General features: G+C 45.8%; 1 protein-coding gene across 2 annotated transcripts in view; it reads left to right on the forward strand.

Moving 5' to 3' along the window:
• IRAK2 (interleukin 1 receptor associated kinase 2) overlaps positions 1 to 15,718 on the forward strand; it is a 65,235-nt gene that overhangs the window by 40,593 nt on the left and 8,924 nt on the right. For both annotated transcript variants that reach the window (XM_011232039.3, XM_011232040.3), the window contains 4 exons: positions 716 to 830; positions 2,594 to 2,703; positions 4,331 to 4,526; positions 8,441 to 8,503. In XM_011232039.3, coding sequence (XP_011230341.1) covers positions 716 to 830; positions 2,594 to 2,703; positions 4,331 to 4,526; positions 8,441 to 8,503 — 484 coding nt within the window. The remainder of the gene's footprint in view (positions 1 to 715; positions 831 to 2,593; positions 2,704 to 4,330; positions 4,527 to 8,440; positions 8,504 to 15,718) is intronic.

Raw genomic sequence — 15,718 nt, forward strand, 5'->3', positions numbered from 1 at the left:
AGGGAGACTGCACAGGTGCCCTTTGTTGAGGTAGTAACTGGGCACAGAAGCAGGTTTGGTACTTGCTGAGTCTAGGGTGTTCACCTGTAGCAGCAGGATGCAAGCAGACGTTCAGGTCTAGAGCTTAGGAAGGGGCTGCAGTGCGAGATTTGGGGGCATTCCCCATAGAGGTGGGAGATACCTGGAGACATAGCTGATAAAACAAGATGATAAGCTGAGCCGGGGATACTTAGGTTTCAGAGGAAGGCAAAGGAAGAGGGTCTTGGTGAAAAAAGCCAAGAGAGAGCAGTCAGAGAGGTAGGAAGAGAGTCGGGAGGGAACAGTGACTCAGAACCCAGCAGAAGAGGATTTCAGGGAAGAATCCAGTCCTGGAAGTCCAATAGACCTGTGTTCTGATCCTTCCTTGCTTGCTGGTCATGACGTGAGCAAGTTCCTTAACCTCTAAGCCTCTATTTCCAGAAGCCTCTGGGGTGGTTAAGGTGTTATGTGCTGCAGAGCAGTGAGTTAGGGTAAGTTGGAGCCCCTTGACTTCAGGCTTGTTGAGGGCAGGCCGTTTTCATCTCTGTACCCTGGTGCTGGGAAGAGAGCTGGGAAGTCACTGGTGGCCTCACTGGGGTAGAGGGGGCAGAAGAGGAGTGGGAGGTGAGGAAGTGGAGCAGTCTTTGTTTATTCTTTCTGTCTGACTCCTCACCTCTGCACTAATATCTGATTTCAGATGCCGCCACCCCAACGTCTTACCTCTGCTGGGCTTCTGCCCCGGAAATCGGTTTTACAGCTTGATCTACCCATACATGGCAAATGGTTCTTTACAGGACAGACTCCAGGCTCAGGTAAGGGGCTGGGTCATGGTCAGAGAACAGGACCAGGTAGCATCCAGATAGGGACTCAAGGTTGAGGGACTTCCAGAAGGGAGAAGGGCCATCCAGAGAGAAGTTAGGTTGGGATAGATGAGATCGGGCTAAACATCTTCAGGTAAACCTATAAAAAAGTTATTTGACAAGAGGCATTTCAAGAGCAAGACAAAGGTATCCCGCAGTAGTAATTTTATTTAACATTGTTCTGGGGGTGCTAGTTAATGCAATAGGACAAGAAAAGTAATTCAGAGATACAGAGTATGGAGAAGTGGAAGCAAATTTTTATTTGCTAAAAATGCTATTCTATTACATATCTATTTGCTTGTATCTTTATGGGCTATCTCTGGAAAGATACAGAAAACTGGTGCTTTGGGTGCCTCTGAGGAAGTGAGCTAGGTAGCTGGGGCATGGGACAGGAGAGGAACTTTTACTATATACCCTTTAGTACCTTTCACATATTATAGCATGTGAGCATCATAATACATACTAAAATTACAATTGTAAAAACAAAAAACCTCCTTCCCATAAAATCCTCAAATAGGGGGAAAAATTTATTCCACAAGGGAATTAGTGCTTCTCTTAACAGAGACCAGACAAAGCCGTTATTCATGGTATAATGATTGTTAGGTTTGTTGAGCTCTTGCTGTGTTCGAGACACCACAATAAAGGCTTTACGCATGTCCCGTTTTCCAAAAGAGGAGTCTCTGGCACAGAGAGGCAAAGTGACCTGCCCAAAGGAACACAGCTGACAGGTGTCAGGGCTGGAATTTAAACAGGGTTCATGTGGCTGTCGATTTCAGACTTTTTGAGAAAGAATCTGTTAGCAAGGCTAGTTCTTAGAGGATGTGGGACCTACGACGGGACTTGAAAAATAAGTAGTGATTGAGCCTGGAGTTTCCGTCTTAGAGCAAGAGTGGCAGCGCCTGGGGGATGGTGGGGGCTTTAGCTCACCCTACAATCACCCTCAGCCCCTGTGAAGTCTCCCCAAATACACATAAAATTGGCATAAGGCCCGTGTGCTTGGTGTCCTGACACAAGCTCCTTAGCCCCTCTCCCAGGCGTCCCTTCTAGAGGGAAATTCCAGACCTGCCACTGTATAGCCATGATAAAAACAGCTGCAGGCTATTGAGCACCTACTGTGTGGCAGGCACTGCGAGGGGCATACCGTACACTCATATGCCATATACTCCCTGCCATATCCTCCTCTGAGTCCTTAGAGCAATCCTAGAGAAGCATAGGGATGAACATTTCCATTTCATAACTGAAGAAGAAACTGAGGCTCAGAGACATCGAGTGTCTTTCCCAGAGTCACACAGCTAGTACGTGTCTGAGCTGGGATTTACAGCTAGATCTTCTGATGTCAGAACTGGTACCCTGCCAGTACACGCTGCTGGTCGAGCCCTGTTGCAGAGGATGTGAAGGCTCGGAGGGAGACAGAAGCTCATTGGGACTTTTTTTTTCTTTTTAAGACTTTTTTTTTCTTTGACAGAGATAGAGACAGCCAGCGAGAGAGGGAACACAAGCAGGGGGAGTGGGAGAGGAAGAAGCAGGCTCATAGTGGAAGAGCCTGATGTGGGGCTCGATCCCATAATGCCGGGATCACGCCCTGAGCCGAAGGCAGACGCTTAACCACTGTGCCCCCACTGTGCCACCCAGGCGCCCCTCCTCATTGGGACTTTAAAAACGCATAGGTGTGACTGTTTCTCCTGTCCCCCGTCACCCTGTTCTCTTTTCCGCAGGGAGGCGCAGACCCCCTCCTCTGGCCGCAGCGTGCCAGCATCTGCTCTGGGCTGCTCCGTGCTGTGGAGCACCTGCACGGCTTGCAGATCGTCCACGGCAATGTCAAGAGGTGAGGGGGTGGGCTGGACCCTGCTGAGGGCCTGCGCTGCCGGGCAAGCTGCACGCATTCCCGCGCCCCTTCCTCTCCCTTGGTCTCTCCTTTCTTTGGATCGCTCTCCCCGCCTCACCTCCCTTCTTTCTTTCTTTGTTATTCCCTCAGAAATCAGGGTTTCTGCTGTCCCTACACACTGCCCATCTGTCACCATGCTTGTCCTTTTTGACCTGGTGCTTTCCCAGCGAACACCTGACACCCCTGATGCCCTTTACTTCAATGCAGCAGCTGGTCTGGACCTGATCCTTGAGCTTTAGGCCAAGCTCCCTAGAATTTTGAGCTCCTTGCTCAAGTTCTTCCTGGAAACCCACCCCCTGCTTATGTATTTGTTGGTAAAAGCAACTCATGTCAGGGAAGTTTCCTGCAGGGTCGGCATGCAACCCAGCATCTTAGCACCGTTCTTAGCCCATGAACAAGGGTCCTGTCTGGGGACTGGCAGCATGGAGAGAGATTCCAGAAGATACCAGAAAATCTGGCAAAACGACCTTGAAACCATACAACTCATACTGCCTCAAAGTTCTCTATTTGGCAAGTGGAAGCCTTGTCCTCTTTTTTCCTCCCTGATTTTTGTCTGATTGCACAATTGTAAGAGCAAGAAAGGAAATGAAAGGTTCAGAGGTCGTTCTGGCCCTCGTGCCCTGACTCATCGGCTGGCCTCCATTTCTTCAGCCCCCACCACACAGAAGTCTTACCCTAGGGGAGCATATTTCCTCATGTTGCATGCCATCATTTTTAGTGACTTTTTAGTTTTCCATTGAAGGGATTGGCCCATAATTTACTTTACCACTCTTAATAGTGGACATTGAAATTAATGTCTGTTTTTTTTTTAAAGATTTATTTATTTGGTGGGGGGAGGGGCAGAGGGAGAGAGAATCCCAAGCAGACTCCACACTGAGCTTGGAGCCCAACACGGGGCTCGATCCCACGACCCTGAGATCATGACCTGAGCCTAAACCGAGAGTTGGATGCTTAACCAATTGCGCCACTGAGGCGCCCCGATATCTGTTTTTTAAATGACTATTTAGGGTTAGTTTGATGATGTTTACACATGTAACTTAGTTGTTTTCTTGTTTGTTGTTTGTTTTCCCTTGGAGTACTTTCTGTTGACTCCCACAGGTTAGATGCCTAGGTCCAAGAATGTTTTTATTCTTCTTCCTCTACCCCATGATCTGGGCAGGACTGGTCATAAAGGACTTGAGTCAGGCAGGCCAGAGCTTGGGATCAGAACAGTTTCAGAAGGGCCCAAGCCTACATAGCCCACAGTCTTGGCAAGCTGAGGTTGATGAGGGTTTGACATCCGTGAGGGCCAGGAAGGCCGCACCTTTTTGGCTACCCCAAATGCCATTCCCAAGGCAGCACAGCTAATCTTATCTCCATCCTCCTTTGCTGGTGGGAGGGGGTTCCCACTCCCTTCCCTCACCAGGACTGGCTCAGAAGACCCAGATGGGGGGTCTAAAGTGACCCTTAACTCGCAGGGGCCAATGCTGCTTATTGTGAAGTTGTTTTCCGAAAGGGTCTGTCTCCACGGCAACCCCTTCTTGTCCAGCTCAAAGCGAGAAAGTTCTCTCTGCTTTCTTTTCCACAGCTCCAACGTTTTGCTAGACCAAAACTTCACCCCCAGGCTGGCTCATCCAATGGCTCACCTGTGTCCAGACAACAAAAGGTCAAAATATACCATGATGAAGACTCACCTTTTCCAGGCCTCAGCTGCGTACCTGCCGGAAGATTTCATCAGGGTGGGGCAGCTGACAAAACGGGTGGACATCTTCAGCTGTGGAATTGTAAGAGCTTCCTTCTCTCTGCTTGGCCTTGGGCCTGCCCTCAGTTGTCCTTCCCACAGCTGCTTTGTAAGCAGAGGATATAACAGAGGCCCCAGGATATATTCCATCGAAGTACAGTAAGGGTTGGCAAACTATGGCCTGGGGCATATTTTGTACAGCCTATAACTAAGAATGGTTTTTATATTTATAAAAGATGTAATAATACTGCTAATAAAAAAAGAATATGTGGGATGCCTGGGTGGCTCAGTCGGTTAAGTGTCTGACTTTGGCTCAGGTCATGATCTCAGGGTCCTGGGATTGAGGCCCTCACTGGCTCCCTGCTTGGCGGGGAGTCTGCTTCTCCCTCTGCCTCTGCTGGCCACTCCCCCTGCTTGTGGTCATGTTCTCTCTCTCAAATAAATGAAATCTTAAAAAAAAAAAAAAAAAGAATATGTGACAGAGACTTGGTCTGTGGCCCACAAAGCCTAAAATATTTACTGTCTGGCCTGTTACAGAAAAAGGTTGCCAGCCCTTGAAATATAGCTACTCATGAGTGTCCAGCTTCTGTGAGACTCCTTCCTTCTCTGTTTCCCAGCCAGCCATCTACTCCTCTATCCAGTTGTCTGTTCATCTTTGTCCATCCATCTGTCCAGTCATCCATTGAACTATTTAACCATTCAATAGCCAGCCCTCCGTTCAGGATCCCCCTGTGTCCCCGCCCTCCCTGTGTCCTCACCATCCTCACCACCACTGTCCTGTGTCCTGTCATCACCGTATGCCAGGCACTTGGAATATCGATGTGGCTAAAACACAGTCCTTCCCCCAGGAGTTCATGATCTGAGTAGAGCAGTCTCCAAAGTAGATTTCTATGGAACAGCCTTGAGGTCTCTGTAGGTTTGATGTGTTTAAAGGATTTTGTGGCCAAACAGGTGTGACCAATGCTGGGTTAAGCAGGGTCAAGCAGATTTCTTTACCACAAAATTAATCAGAGACTTTAATATGGTAATGAGCCTTTAATCTAATTTAATTGTGAATTCACCACAGCTGGGAAGATGGTAAGCAGCATTTCCCAAATTCATTTGACTGTGGAACCTCGTTTCCTCAGTCTCTCTCTGCACCAGTGTCCCATGGAACCCAGTCTGGGAAATGCTGCCTGTGAAAAGTGACAGTTTCTGGCTGGCCTTTGCCAAGAGCAAACAGCTGCCTCTTGGACCATGCCCTCTCTCTTCCTCTCTAGCCTTGAACCCTGTGCATCCTCTCTCTCTGACCCGTCTCTTGTCCATCCACCTCTCCCACTAGTGACCTCCCGAGCCACCTTCTTCTCCGATCCTGACCTCCAGATGCCGGATTCTACTTCCTTCTGTCTCCCGTGGGCTCTTCTGGTGTCCTTGCCCCCATCAGCTCCACTGTGAGTGGCTCCGTGAAGCTCAGTGGGGCTAGCCCAGGCTCCTGCTCCTGTAAAAACCAGCAGGACTGAACCCTGTGTGGGTTTGAGTCCCAGCTTAGTTACTTTCAGCTGCATGACCTCTGTTGCCTCACCTGTCACTCTGGGCCTGTTTTGTCCTCCGTAAAATGGGATAGTGACAGATATGGAGATTAATAAGATAATGTAGTTAGCAGAATACCCTTCACTTACCAAGATGATTATTGTTGTGGTTAGTATTCCTACCTTCACACCCTCACTCCTGAGTTTTGTTTTCCCCCTGGCTTTTTTTTTTTTTTTGAAAGAGAGAGAGTGTGAGTGCGCAGAGGGGAGGGGCAGAGGAGAGGAGAGAGAGAATCTTAAGCAGGCTCCAGGCTCAGTGCAGAGCCCAGCCCCAGGCTCCATATCTCGAGTGAGAGATCATGATCTGAGCTGAAACCAAGAGTCTGAAGCTTAACTGACACCTAGGCACCCAGGTGCCTGCCTTTTTTTTTTTTTTAAAAGATTTTATTTATTTATTTTAGAGGGAGATAGAGAGAGAGAGAGGGAGCGTGTGTGGGTGCGGGGAGGGCCAGAGGGAGAGAGAGAGAGAATCCCAAGCGGACTCTGTGCTGAGTGCTGAGCCCTGAGCCCCATGCAAGGCTCCATCACATGACCCTGAGACCATGACCTGAGCCGCAATCCAGTGGGACGCTTAACCGACTGAGCCATCCAGGCTCCCTTTACCCTTGACTTTTTAACTCAGCTCTTGACGTAACAATTTTTTAAACTAATTTATTCATTCCATGACCACTGGCTCCCTTCACTCTTTCTCAGCTCTGCCACTAACTGACAGTGATTTTGAACTCTGATTCCGCCTGTTGGGAGCACTGCATTTCTCAGTGGGTTTTTTTTTTTTTAAAGGTTTTATTTATTTATTTGTCAGAGAGAGAGAGAGCGAGAGCACGTGTACAAGCAGAGGGAGAAGCAGGCTCCCCACTGAGCAAGGAGTCTGATGCAGGACTCCATCCCATGACTTGAGCTGAAGGCAGATGCTTAACCGACTGAGCCCCCAGGCATCCTTCAGTGGGGTTTCTTTTTGTTTTTTTGTTCTCCGCCCCCCTCCCAAGCACTAAATGACCTCTCTAAAATGTTCAGCACAGAGCCTGCCTGTGGAAGGGGCAGAGGGAACGTCTATTTATTCATTTCCCCTCGTTCCTCCCTCCCTTCCTGGCAGGAGCTGGTTGGGAATACCTTTTCAGCTTGCTCCCATCCACTTGCTGCGGGGTGCCCTCTGCTGCCCCCTCCTGGCCACTGCGGGTCTGTGATTAACCCGCAGGCCCTTCCCCTGGGGATGGAGGATTTCTTGGCAGTCAATGTGACTGTATTCTGACTTGCTTCAAGGGAGGTTGTGGGACAGAGATTTGAAACTAAGGGTGGGGTACTCACTCCCTTATATTCACAACCAGCAGATCACCATTTACCAGGTAAGGATGCAGGCTCCGATTTTAGTCACTTAGTGATTAAGGAAGAGAGTCAGAATTTGAACCCAGGCAGGGCTTATTGTAGAGCTCTTAACTACCTTGCTCTGCTGAGAATTTCTGTTCAAAGCAGGTTTCCCCTTTATTAAGACACATCTCATGGTTTGTCAGTGTTGTGGTGTCTCACACTGGTGCAGGGCTGTGTTCTTTCTGTGAGTGGGTGAATTAATGAACAGGCTTTAGAGGTTGCTGAGACTTTCTGTGTAGAATAGACTTACGTACGTGGATTCCTCCTTTTCCTGACATTTCTTTTTCTTTTTTTAATATTTATTTATTTATTTATTTATTTATTTATTTATTTATTTATTTATTTGTCAGAGAGAGAGAAGGGCACAAGCAGGGGGAGCAGCAGGCAGAGGGAGAAGCGGGCTCCCTGCTGACCAGGGAGCCTGATGCGGGACTCGATCCCAGGACCCTGGGATCATGACCTGAGCTGAAGGCAGATGCTTAACCAACTGAGACACCCAGGCATCCCGCCTGCTTACCATTTCTGATGGGGTTTTAAGTGAAATGATTTTTAAAATACAGTGTATGTGTGTGTAGACACATGTATATATGGAAAAATGTGTATGTGTATACACACATTTACATATAAATATATAGTACATATATGTAAATATACATATTCACACATGCACATATTTATATTTTATATAAATATAGTGTGCATATATAAACATACATATTATATATTTATATGGATGTACGTATACGTATAAAACTGATGGTAATATGCACACGTTTGGTTTCCATCCTCCCTAACTTGCTATTCATTCAGACTTTCTAGCAGCTGGGTAATGTGTTTAGTTGGAGGAGGTATTAAGTGATATTCCCATGTTCCTGATTTGGGGCAAGTGCCTGTACTGGCAAATGGCAGAGCCGGGCCTGGAGCTCAGCCTCTGTTACTAAGAAGAATCGTTGCTCTTGGCCCAAATCTCCTGCCTGAAATTTGCATGAGTGTGTGAACAGTGCTAACTGCATGTTCTCTCCAGGTGCTGGCTGAGGTCCTCACCGGCATCCCTGCAATGGATAACGACCGAAGTCCAGTTTACCTGGTAAGGGAACCAGTCACTTCTGGCTCACAGCTACCGGGGTGGGGGGGTGTCAGGAGGGCAGGGACCTCCACTCTACCCATTGCACAGATGGTTATGAGGTCTCAGTCTGCGGTTTGATTTGCAAAGTAACCTTAACCTCTCCGCCCCCTTACCAGCCAGCCAACGTGTACTTTTTCATGATAAGAGAACTTAGAATGTTTCGGGGAAACCCTTTTCTTCCCTCTACACATCTGGCAATCAAATAGGATTTGTCTTCAAATTGGTAAAGTCAGCCCTCTTAAAAAGGGTCCTATAATAAAAGCAATAATTTTCATTTTGTAGGTTTGAGGAACTATCATTCACATATATACACATATAGGGTCATTTTAAAAATTTAACAATGTAGCCAGACTCTGTGTTTGGCACTTTACATATATTATCTTTCTAAGTCATCACAAAATCCCCCTGAGATTGATAGGGTCATGACGTTCTCCTGCTCTTGAGAAAAGCAGGCTCTGAGGTTCACCCAAGATCTCACCCTTACTAAGCGTCAGAGCTGGACTTCCACATCAGGTCTTCTGGACTGCAGCTCCTGAGTTCTTAACCCTGACACTCTGCTGACTGTTGAATTCTCATGACCAACTGTATGAATTCAGGATTATTATCATCCCCATTTCACAGATGAGATAACTAAGGCTAAGGTGAAGAGACTTGGGTCATGCCCCCTAGTAAGATCAGTGGTGGAACTGGGATTTGAACTCATGTCTTCTGCAGAGTTCCAAGTCCTGTGAAAGCTCTACTTCTCTTCATCAGTTTGAGAGGAAGCACCTTTCCTGACTTGAGGTTGAGGCTATTAGAACAGCTGGCTTTTTTTTTTTTTTTTTTTTTTTGGTGACTGGGTCCCCAAAACATCCCCTGGACCTTGGGGTGGGGAGCTGAAGACCTTCCTACCCACAGAAAGCCATTCCACTTTTGGAGACTGGGCCCTAGATATTACAAAGAGGTGGGTTTCAGCACCTCAGATGTGATTTGGGGGAGTTTAAGGTGGTTTCTCGTATTCTGACAGTTTTCTTGAGGTGAATTCCCTGACATTCCCTTGGGTCTCCCTGAATGAATGTTGCAGGACAAGGAGTCTTTTGAGATACTTTTTTTTTTTTTTAAGATTTTATTTATTTATTCGACAGAGATAGAGACAGCCAGCGAGAGAGGGAACACAAGCAGGGGGAGTGGGAGAGGAAGAAGCAGGCTCATGGCAGAGGAGCCTGATATGGGGCTCGATCCCAGAATGCCAGGATCACGCCCTGAGCCGAAGGCAGACGCTTAACCGCTGTGCCACCCAGGCGCCCCTCTTTTGTGATACTTATGTGATATTTTCTGGAAGGTGTTTTTGTTAATGGTTTCTAAAAATGTGGAGGAAGGGGTGCCTGGCTGGCTGGCTCAGTCAGTGGAGCATGCAATTCTTGATCTTGGGGACGTGAGTTCAAGCTCCATGTTGGGTGTAGAGTTTACTTTAAAAAATGTGGAGGATATAATTTTTTATAAAATCTTAATTAAAAAAATTAAGATTAAATATGTAATTTAGATTCAAATCAGAGATGAAAACTACTAACACCTAGTGCGGTCCAGGGTGGGAGGAAGCAGGCCTCTCCCCCACCCTCAGGGGAGTGTTTGTGGCCACGGTGTTTTCCGGAGGCCATGGGGTGGTTTCCATCAAAATTTAACATGGATGTACCTTCTGATGAAGTAATTTCACTTGTACAAAGGGACATACACATACAAGGGAGGAAAGACAGATGGACATGGACGTTCATTGTAGCGTTATTTATATTAGCAAACAGCGGCAAACAAGTAAAATATCTGTCAGTTGGGAGGTGGTGAAGGAAATTGCGGTATAATCACACACTGGAAATTCCATGAAATTATTTAGAAATAGCTTCATGAACAAGTGTTTATAAATGTTTATAACAAGGATGCAGTGTATAATGTGATCAATTTTGACATACATGTATATCTGTGACATCGTCTCCAAGTCAAGTTCATGACCATGCCTACCACCCCAGAAGTTACCTCTTCTCCTTGGTAATCCTCACCTCCCACCCCTCCCAGCCCCTGCCATCCCCCACCGCCGCTGGTCTGGTTTTTGTCACTGCACAAGGTTCCACTCTCTGGACTTTCATATAAATGAAATCAGAGAGAGTTGGCTCTTTTGGTGTCTGGATTTTTCCAGTCAGCATGGTTCCTGTGAGATACGTCCCATGCTCTGTGTGTGGGTCGTGGTTCATTTCTTTTTGCTGAGTAGTGTTCCATCGCAGGGGTGTGCCACCGTGTGTCCACTCACCTATTGATGGACATTTGGTATGTTTCCGGCTTATGACCGTTGCACCTGTGGTTGCTAGGTACTTTCCCGTGTGCGTCTCACTGTGGGCACGTGCGTTCATTTCTGTTGAGGTATAATTTATACTTGTGAGGTGTACAGAATAGTATAAATTTTGGAAAATGTGGACAGTTATGTAACCAACACCACCATAATCAAGATACAGAGTATTTTCATCATTCCAGAAAATTCCCTTGGGCAACTTTATAGTCCATCCCTCCTCCCTGCTTCCTGATCTAATTTCTTTTAAAAAATTTATTTATTTATTTATTTATTTATTTATTTATTTATTTATTTATTTGATATATGGAGAGAGAGGGAGGGAGGCAGAGAGAGAGGGAGGCAGAGAGAGAGCGAGAGGACAAGCAGGGGGAGCAGCAGGCAGAGGCAGAAGGAGAAGAAGGCTCTCGCTGAGTAGGGAGCCTGACACAGGGCTCCATCCTGGAGTCATGACCTGAGCCAAAGGCAGATGCTTAACCAACTGAGGCGCCCCTCCTGATCTAATTTCTGTCCATGTGTTCTTTTTTGGAGTATCAGATAGATGGAACATAGAGTGTGTACCTGTTTGTTTCAGGCCTCTTTGACTTAGTGTCGTATTTTGAGATTCATCCTTGTTATTATGTGTACTAGTTGGTCATTCTTTTTATTGCTGCTGAGTATTCCATTGTGTGGATGTATGACCGTTTGTTTATCCATCAGTTGTTGGACATTTGGGATGCTTCCAGGTTTTGGTCTTTCTGAATAAAGCTAACATAAACATTCTTATAAAAAAATGAGAAAAACATATATGTTCTGACAGGGAACTATTTCTAAGTTCAAAACAGTATATAATTTAATCCTGTCTTTGGTAATAAATATATGGATGAATAAAAAAGTTGTGTCTTATATTTTCTTGTTTATAAGTTGGTGATGATGATAGTATCTAAGAGGGTTTAGTGAAAGTTAAGTAGTATATCCCTAAAACAGTAGCAAAAACAGTGACTAGAGGATAGTAAGTACTGTATGTGTTAGCTATTACTATTATTATTGTTATTTAATTTATTTTTTTAAAAAGATTTTTTTAAATTTATTTGTCAGAGAGAGAGAGAGAGAGCGAGAGAGAGCGCACAAGCAGGGGGAGCAGCAGGCAGAGGGAGAAGCAAGCAGAGGGAGAAGCAGGCTCCCCACTGAGCAGGGCGTCCGATAGATTGTATCCCAGGATCCAGGATCATGACCTGAGTCAAAGGCAGATGCTTAACTGACTGAGCCACCCAGACATCCCTATTACTGTTTTTTGTTTTTTTTTTTTAAAGATTTTATTTATTTGACAGAGAGAGGTACAGCAAGAAAGGGAACACAAGCAGGCGGAGTGGGAGAGGGAGAAGCAGGCTTCCCGCTGAGCAGGGAGCCCGATATGGGGCCCTAGGACCCTGGGCTCATGACCCAAGTCGAAGGCAGATGCTCAACGACTGAGCCACCCAGGTGCCTCCCATTACTATTATTTTAATACCTCGTAAGCAGTTGCTTGCCACTATAATAATTATTATATGTAAGTAAATATATAAACAAAGTGATTATAGCTATAGACTTCTGTAGCAGAAGGTCTAGGGTAATATAATCCAAACCATTAGCAGGTGTTACCTTTGGAGAGTGAAAATAGGGAGATAATCTGCATACTTGGTTCAGAAAACCCAACTACACAGGGTAGCAATACCACATACTCTTCTCCCCTTCCCTGGCTTCAGGCATGGCCAGTTCTTGAAAGCCTTTTCTGTTAGGGACAATTTCAAAGATGCATAAAAGTAAAGAGAAGAGTATAAGGAATTTCCATACATCCATCCCATCAATTATCAGCAACATTCTTATTTCTTTTGGAACAGAAAAACGTGTGTGTGTGTGTGTGTGTGTGTGTGTGTGTGTGTGTGTGTGTGTGTATTTTAAAGCATATCCCAGATATTGTTATTCCACCCATAAAATAGTTTTCTTAATTCCTTAATATCATTTAATTCCCATTCCATGTTTAAATGTCCCAAGTTGTCTCAAAATTTGCTTTTTAAAGTTGGTTTGTTTGAAACTGATACAAAGTCCACATGTTACCATTAATTATGTTTCTTATAAATATTTAAAAAGGTAAAAAAGGGGCGCCTGGGTGGCAGAGTTGGTTAAGCATCTGACTCTTGGTTTCGGCTCAGGTTGTGATCTTGGGGTGGTGGGGATCAAGCCCCATGTTGGGCTCCATGCTCTGCACAGACTCTGCTTGGGACTTTCTCTCCGTCTCCCTTTGCTCCTCCCCCACTACCTCCCCTCAATAAATAAATACATCTTTTTTTTTAAAAGATTTTATTTATTTATGTGACAGAGAGACAGCCAGCGAGAGAGAGACCGCAAGCAGGGGGAGTGGGAGAGGAAGAAGCAGGCTCCCAGCGGAGGAGCCTGATGTGGGACTCGATCCTGGAATGCTGGGATCACGCCCTGAGCCGAAGGCAGACGTTTAACGACTGCGCTACCCAGGCGCCCATAAATATATCTTTAAAAAAATAATTATGTTTCTTGAAACTTTTTAAAGATTTTTTTTTTGTAATTTAAGTAATCTCTGCACCCCATGTGGGGCTCGAACTCACGACCTCCAAGACCAAGAGCCGCATGCTCTTCTGATTGAGCCAGACAGTTCACGCTTAAACTCCTCTGTTCTCCACCTGCACCCCTCCCTGTTTTCTTTCCATATATCATTGCATTTTTGCATGAAGTGAGTCATTTGTGCTGTAAGTTTCTCATGTTCTGGATTTTTATGTCCTTGTGGTATTTTGTTTTTAAGACTTTTTAAAAAATTCATTTAGAAAGAGAAAGCACACATGCGTGCAAGTGGGGTAAGGGGCAGAAGCAGAAGGAGAGAGAGAATCTCAAGCAGACTCCATGCCAAGGACGGAGCCCAACTAGGGGCTTGATCTCACACCCCTGAGATCACGACCTGAGCCAAAACCAAGAGTCAGACGCTCAACCTACTGAGCCACCCAGGCTCCCCCCACTCCTGTTCTTGTGGTATTCTTAACTTGTTTCTCTACACCTCTTGTCCCGAGACTCGGTTAGATTCACGATCAGTGCAGCTTCCTGAGTGGTGCCTGGTCCTTCCCAGCGCATCATGACATGAGGCGCATAGTAGGTCCTCCTCCTTCCAGTGCTGAGGTTCATCAGTGGGACCAGGTGGAGTTGCCGACCCCCTCCCATCACTAAGTTCCCCCATCACCCTACCCCCGAGTGTTCTTAGCATCTCCTGATGACTCTTGCCAGATGAGAGCCACGATTTCACTGGGGGAGTCAAATGCTGAGCCTCTGCTTCTGTCATTCTTTCAGGGCAGTTGTTTTGAACAGTTTCTTTCTTTCTTTTTTAAAGATTTTATTTATTTATTAGACAGAGAGAGAGAGAGAGAGTGAGCACAAGCAGGGGGAGCAGCAGGCAGAGGGAGAGGGAGAAGCAGGCTCCCCGCTGAGCAAGGAGCCCAATGCGGGGCTCGATCCCAGGACCCTGGGATCAAGACCTGAGCCAAAGGCAGAAGCTTAACCGGCTGAGCCACTCACACGCCCCTTTCAAACAGTTTCTGATTCTGTTTCAGACGGTGGTAACCTCCATATCTGAAAATAACACTCTCCTTGTATTTATTGATTTATCAACTTTAAACACCATGATACCTTTTAAAAAGACAAACATTTAAAAGGCAGAGCTCCCATGAGAGAATTGTGCAAAAGGGTATTCATAAAGGCAACCCTTGCCAGCTGGAGGTTTTTAGTCTCCAGGTATTGAATTCCTTATGGTGTCAGGCATGGAGGTATTCCTGAATCCTCAGATGACCCATTTTCTGGAAACTGAGGAAGAGTGGGGACTGTCTTGTTTTGTTTTTGAAGCAAATATCACAGCCCATGCCTGATAATCTCTGATAATCTTTTTTTTCAGTTGTAAATGTATTTTTATGAAAATCTGTATAAAGCAATAAAATTAATTTAGTTTTACATTTAAGGAATCGCTTCTGTTAAAAATAATAAAATTACATAAAAAAGAAAAAAAACCTTGCCAAAAAATAAGTTAGTACGTACAATTCGTGAAAACATTCGTGAGGTACTTGCTATGTGCCAGACAACGTTCTTGGGGTTGGGGATACAAAGGTGAGCAAGAGGAAGTTTTTGCCCTCCTGGAACTTTCACTCTAGTGGGGGAGAGCAAACCATATTCAAGTAAATGAAGATGTGTGTAATTCCAGGCCGGTGATATGTGCTATTAAGAAATGTGAAATAAGGGGGTGCCTGGGTGGCTCAGTTGATTGGGTGTCTGCCTTCAGCTCGTGGTCCTGGGGTCCTGGAATTGAGTCCCGCATTGTACTCCCTGCTTAGTAGGAAGTCTGTTTCTCCCTCTGCCCCAACCCCCTCCCACTCGTGTTCTTTCTTTCTCTCTCTTTCTCAAAAATAAATAAATAAAATCTTAAAAAAAAAAAGAAATGTGAAATAAGGTTAGGGGATAGAGTGGAGGAGCAAGGAGAGGGATAAACTTTTAGGTCAGGGAAGGCTTCTTGGAGAAGGTGGCATCTGAGCAGAGACCTGACTGAGGTGAGGGACCAGGACACGGTGAGACTTAGAGGAGGAGCATTCTAGGCAGAAGGAACAGCAAATGAAAAGGCCCTGGGGCAGGATGAGTTTAGGTGCATCCAAGAACAGAAAAAAGCCAGGGTGACTGAGTACGGTGAGTCAAGCGGGGGAGAGATGAGATGAGAAAGGTCAGCAGGTGCCAGACTGTCACAAAATCTGGGGTTTCTGATGGCCATAGTTACAGATGGGAAAGTGGGAATTCTCGACATTAAAAACAACACAAACAAAAAACTTTTAATTTTTCTAATT

The sequence above is a fragment of the Ailuropoda melanoleuca genome, chromosome 4 (genome assembly GCF_002007445.2).
Source record: "Ailuropoda melanoleuca isolate Jingjing chromosome 4, ASM200744v2, whole genome shotgun sequence".
In the NCBI taxonomy this organism is placed as follows: domain Eukaryota; kingdom Metazoa; phylum Chordata; class Mammalia; order Carnivora; family Ursidae; genus Ailuropoda; species Ailuropoda melanoleuca.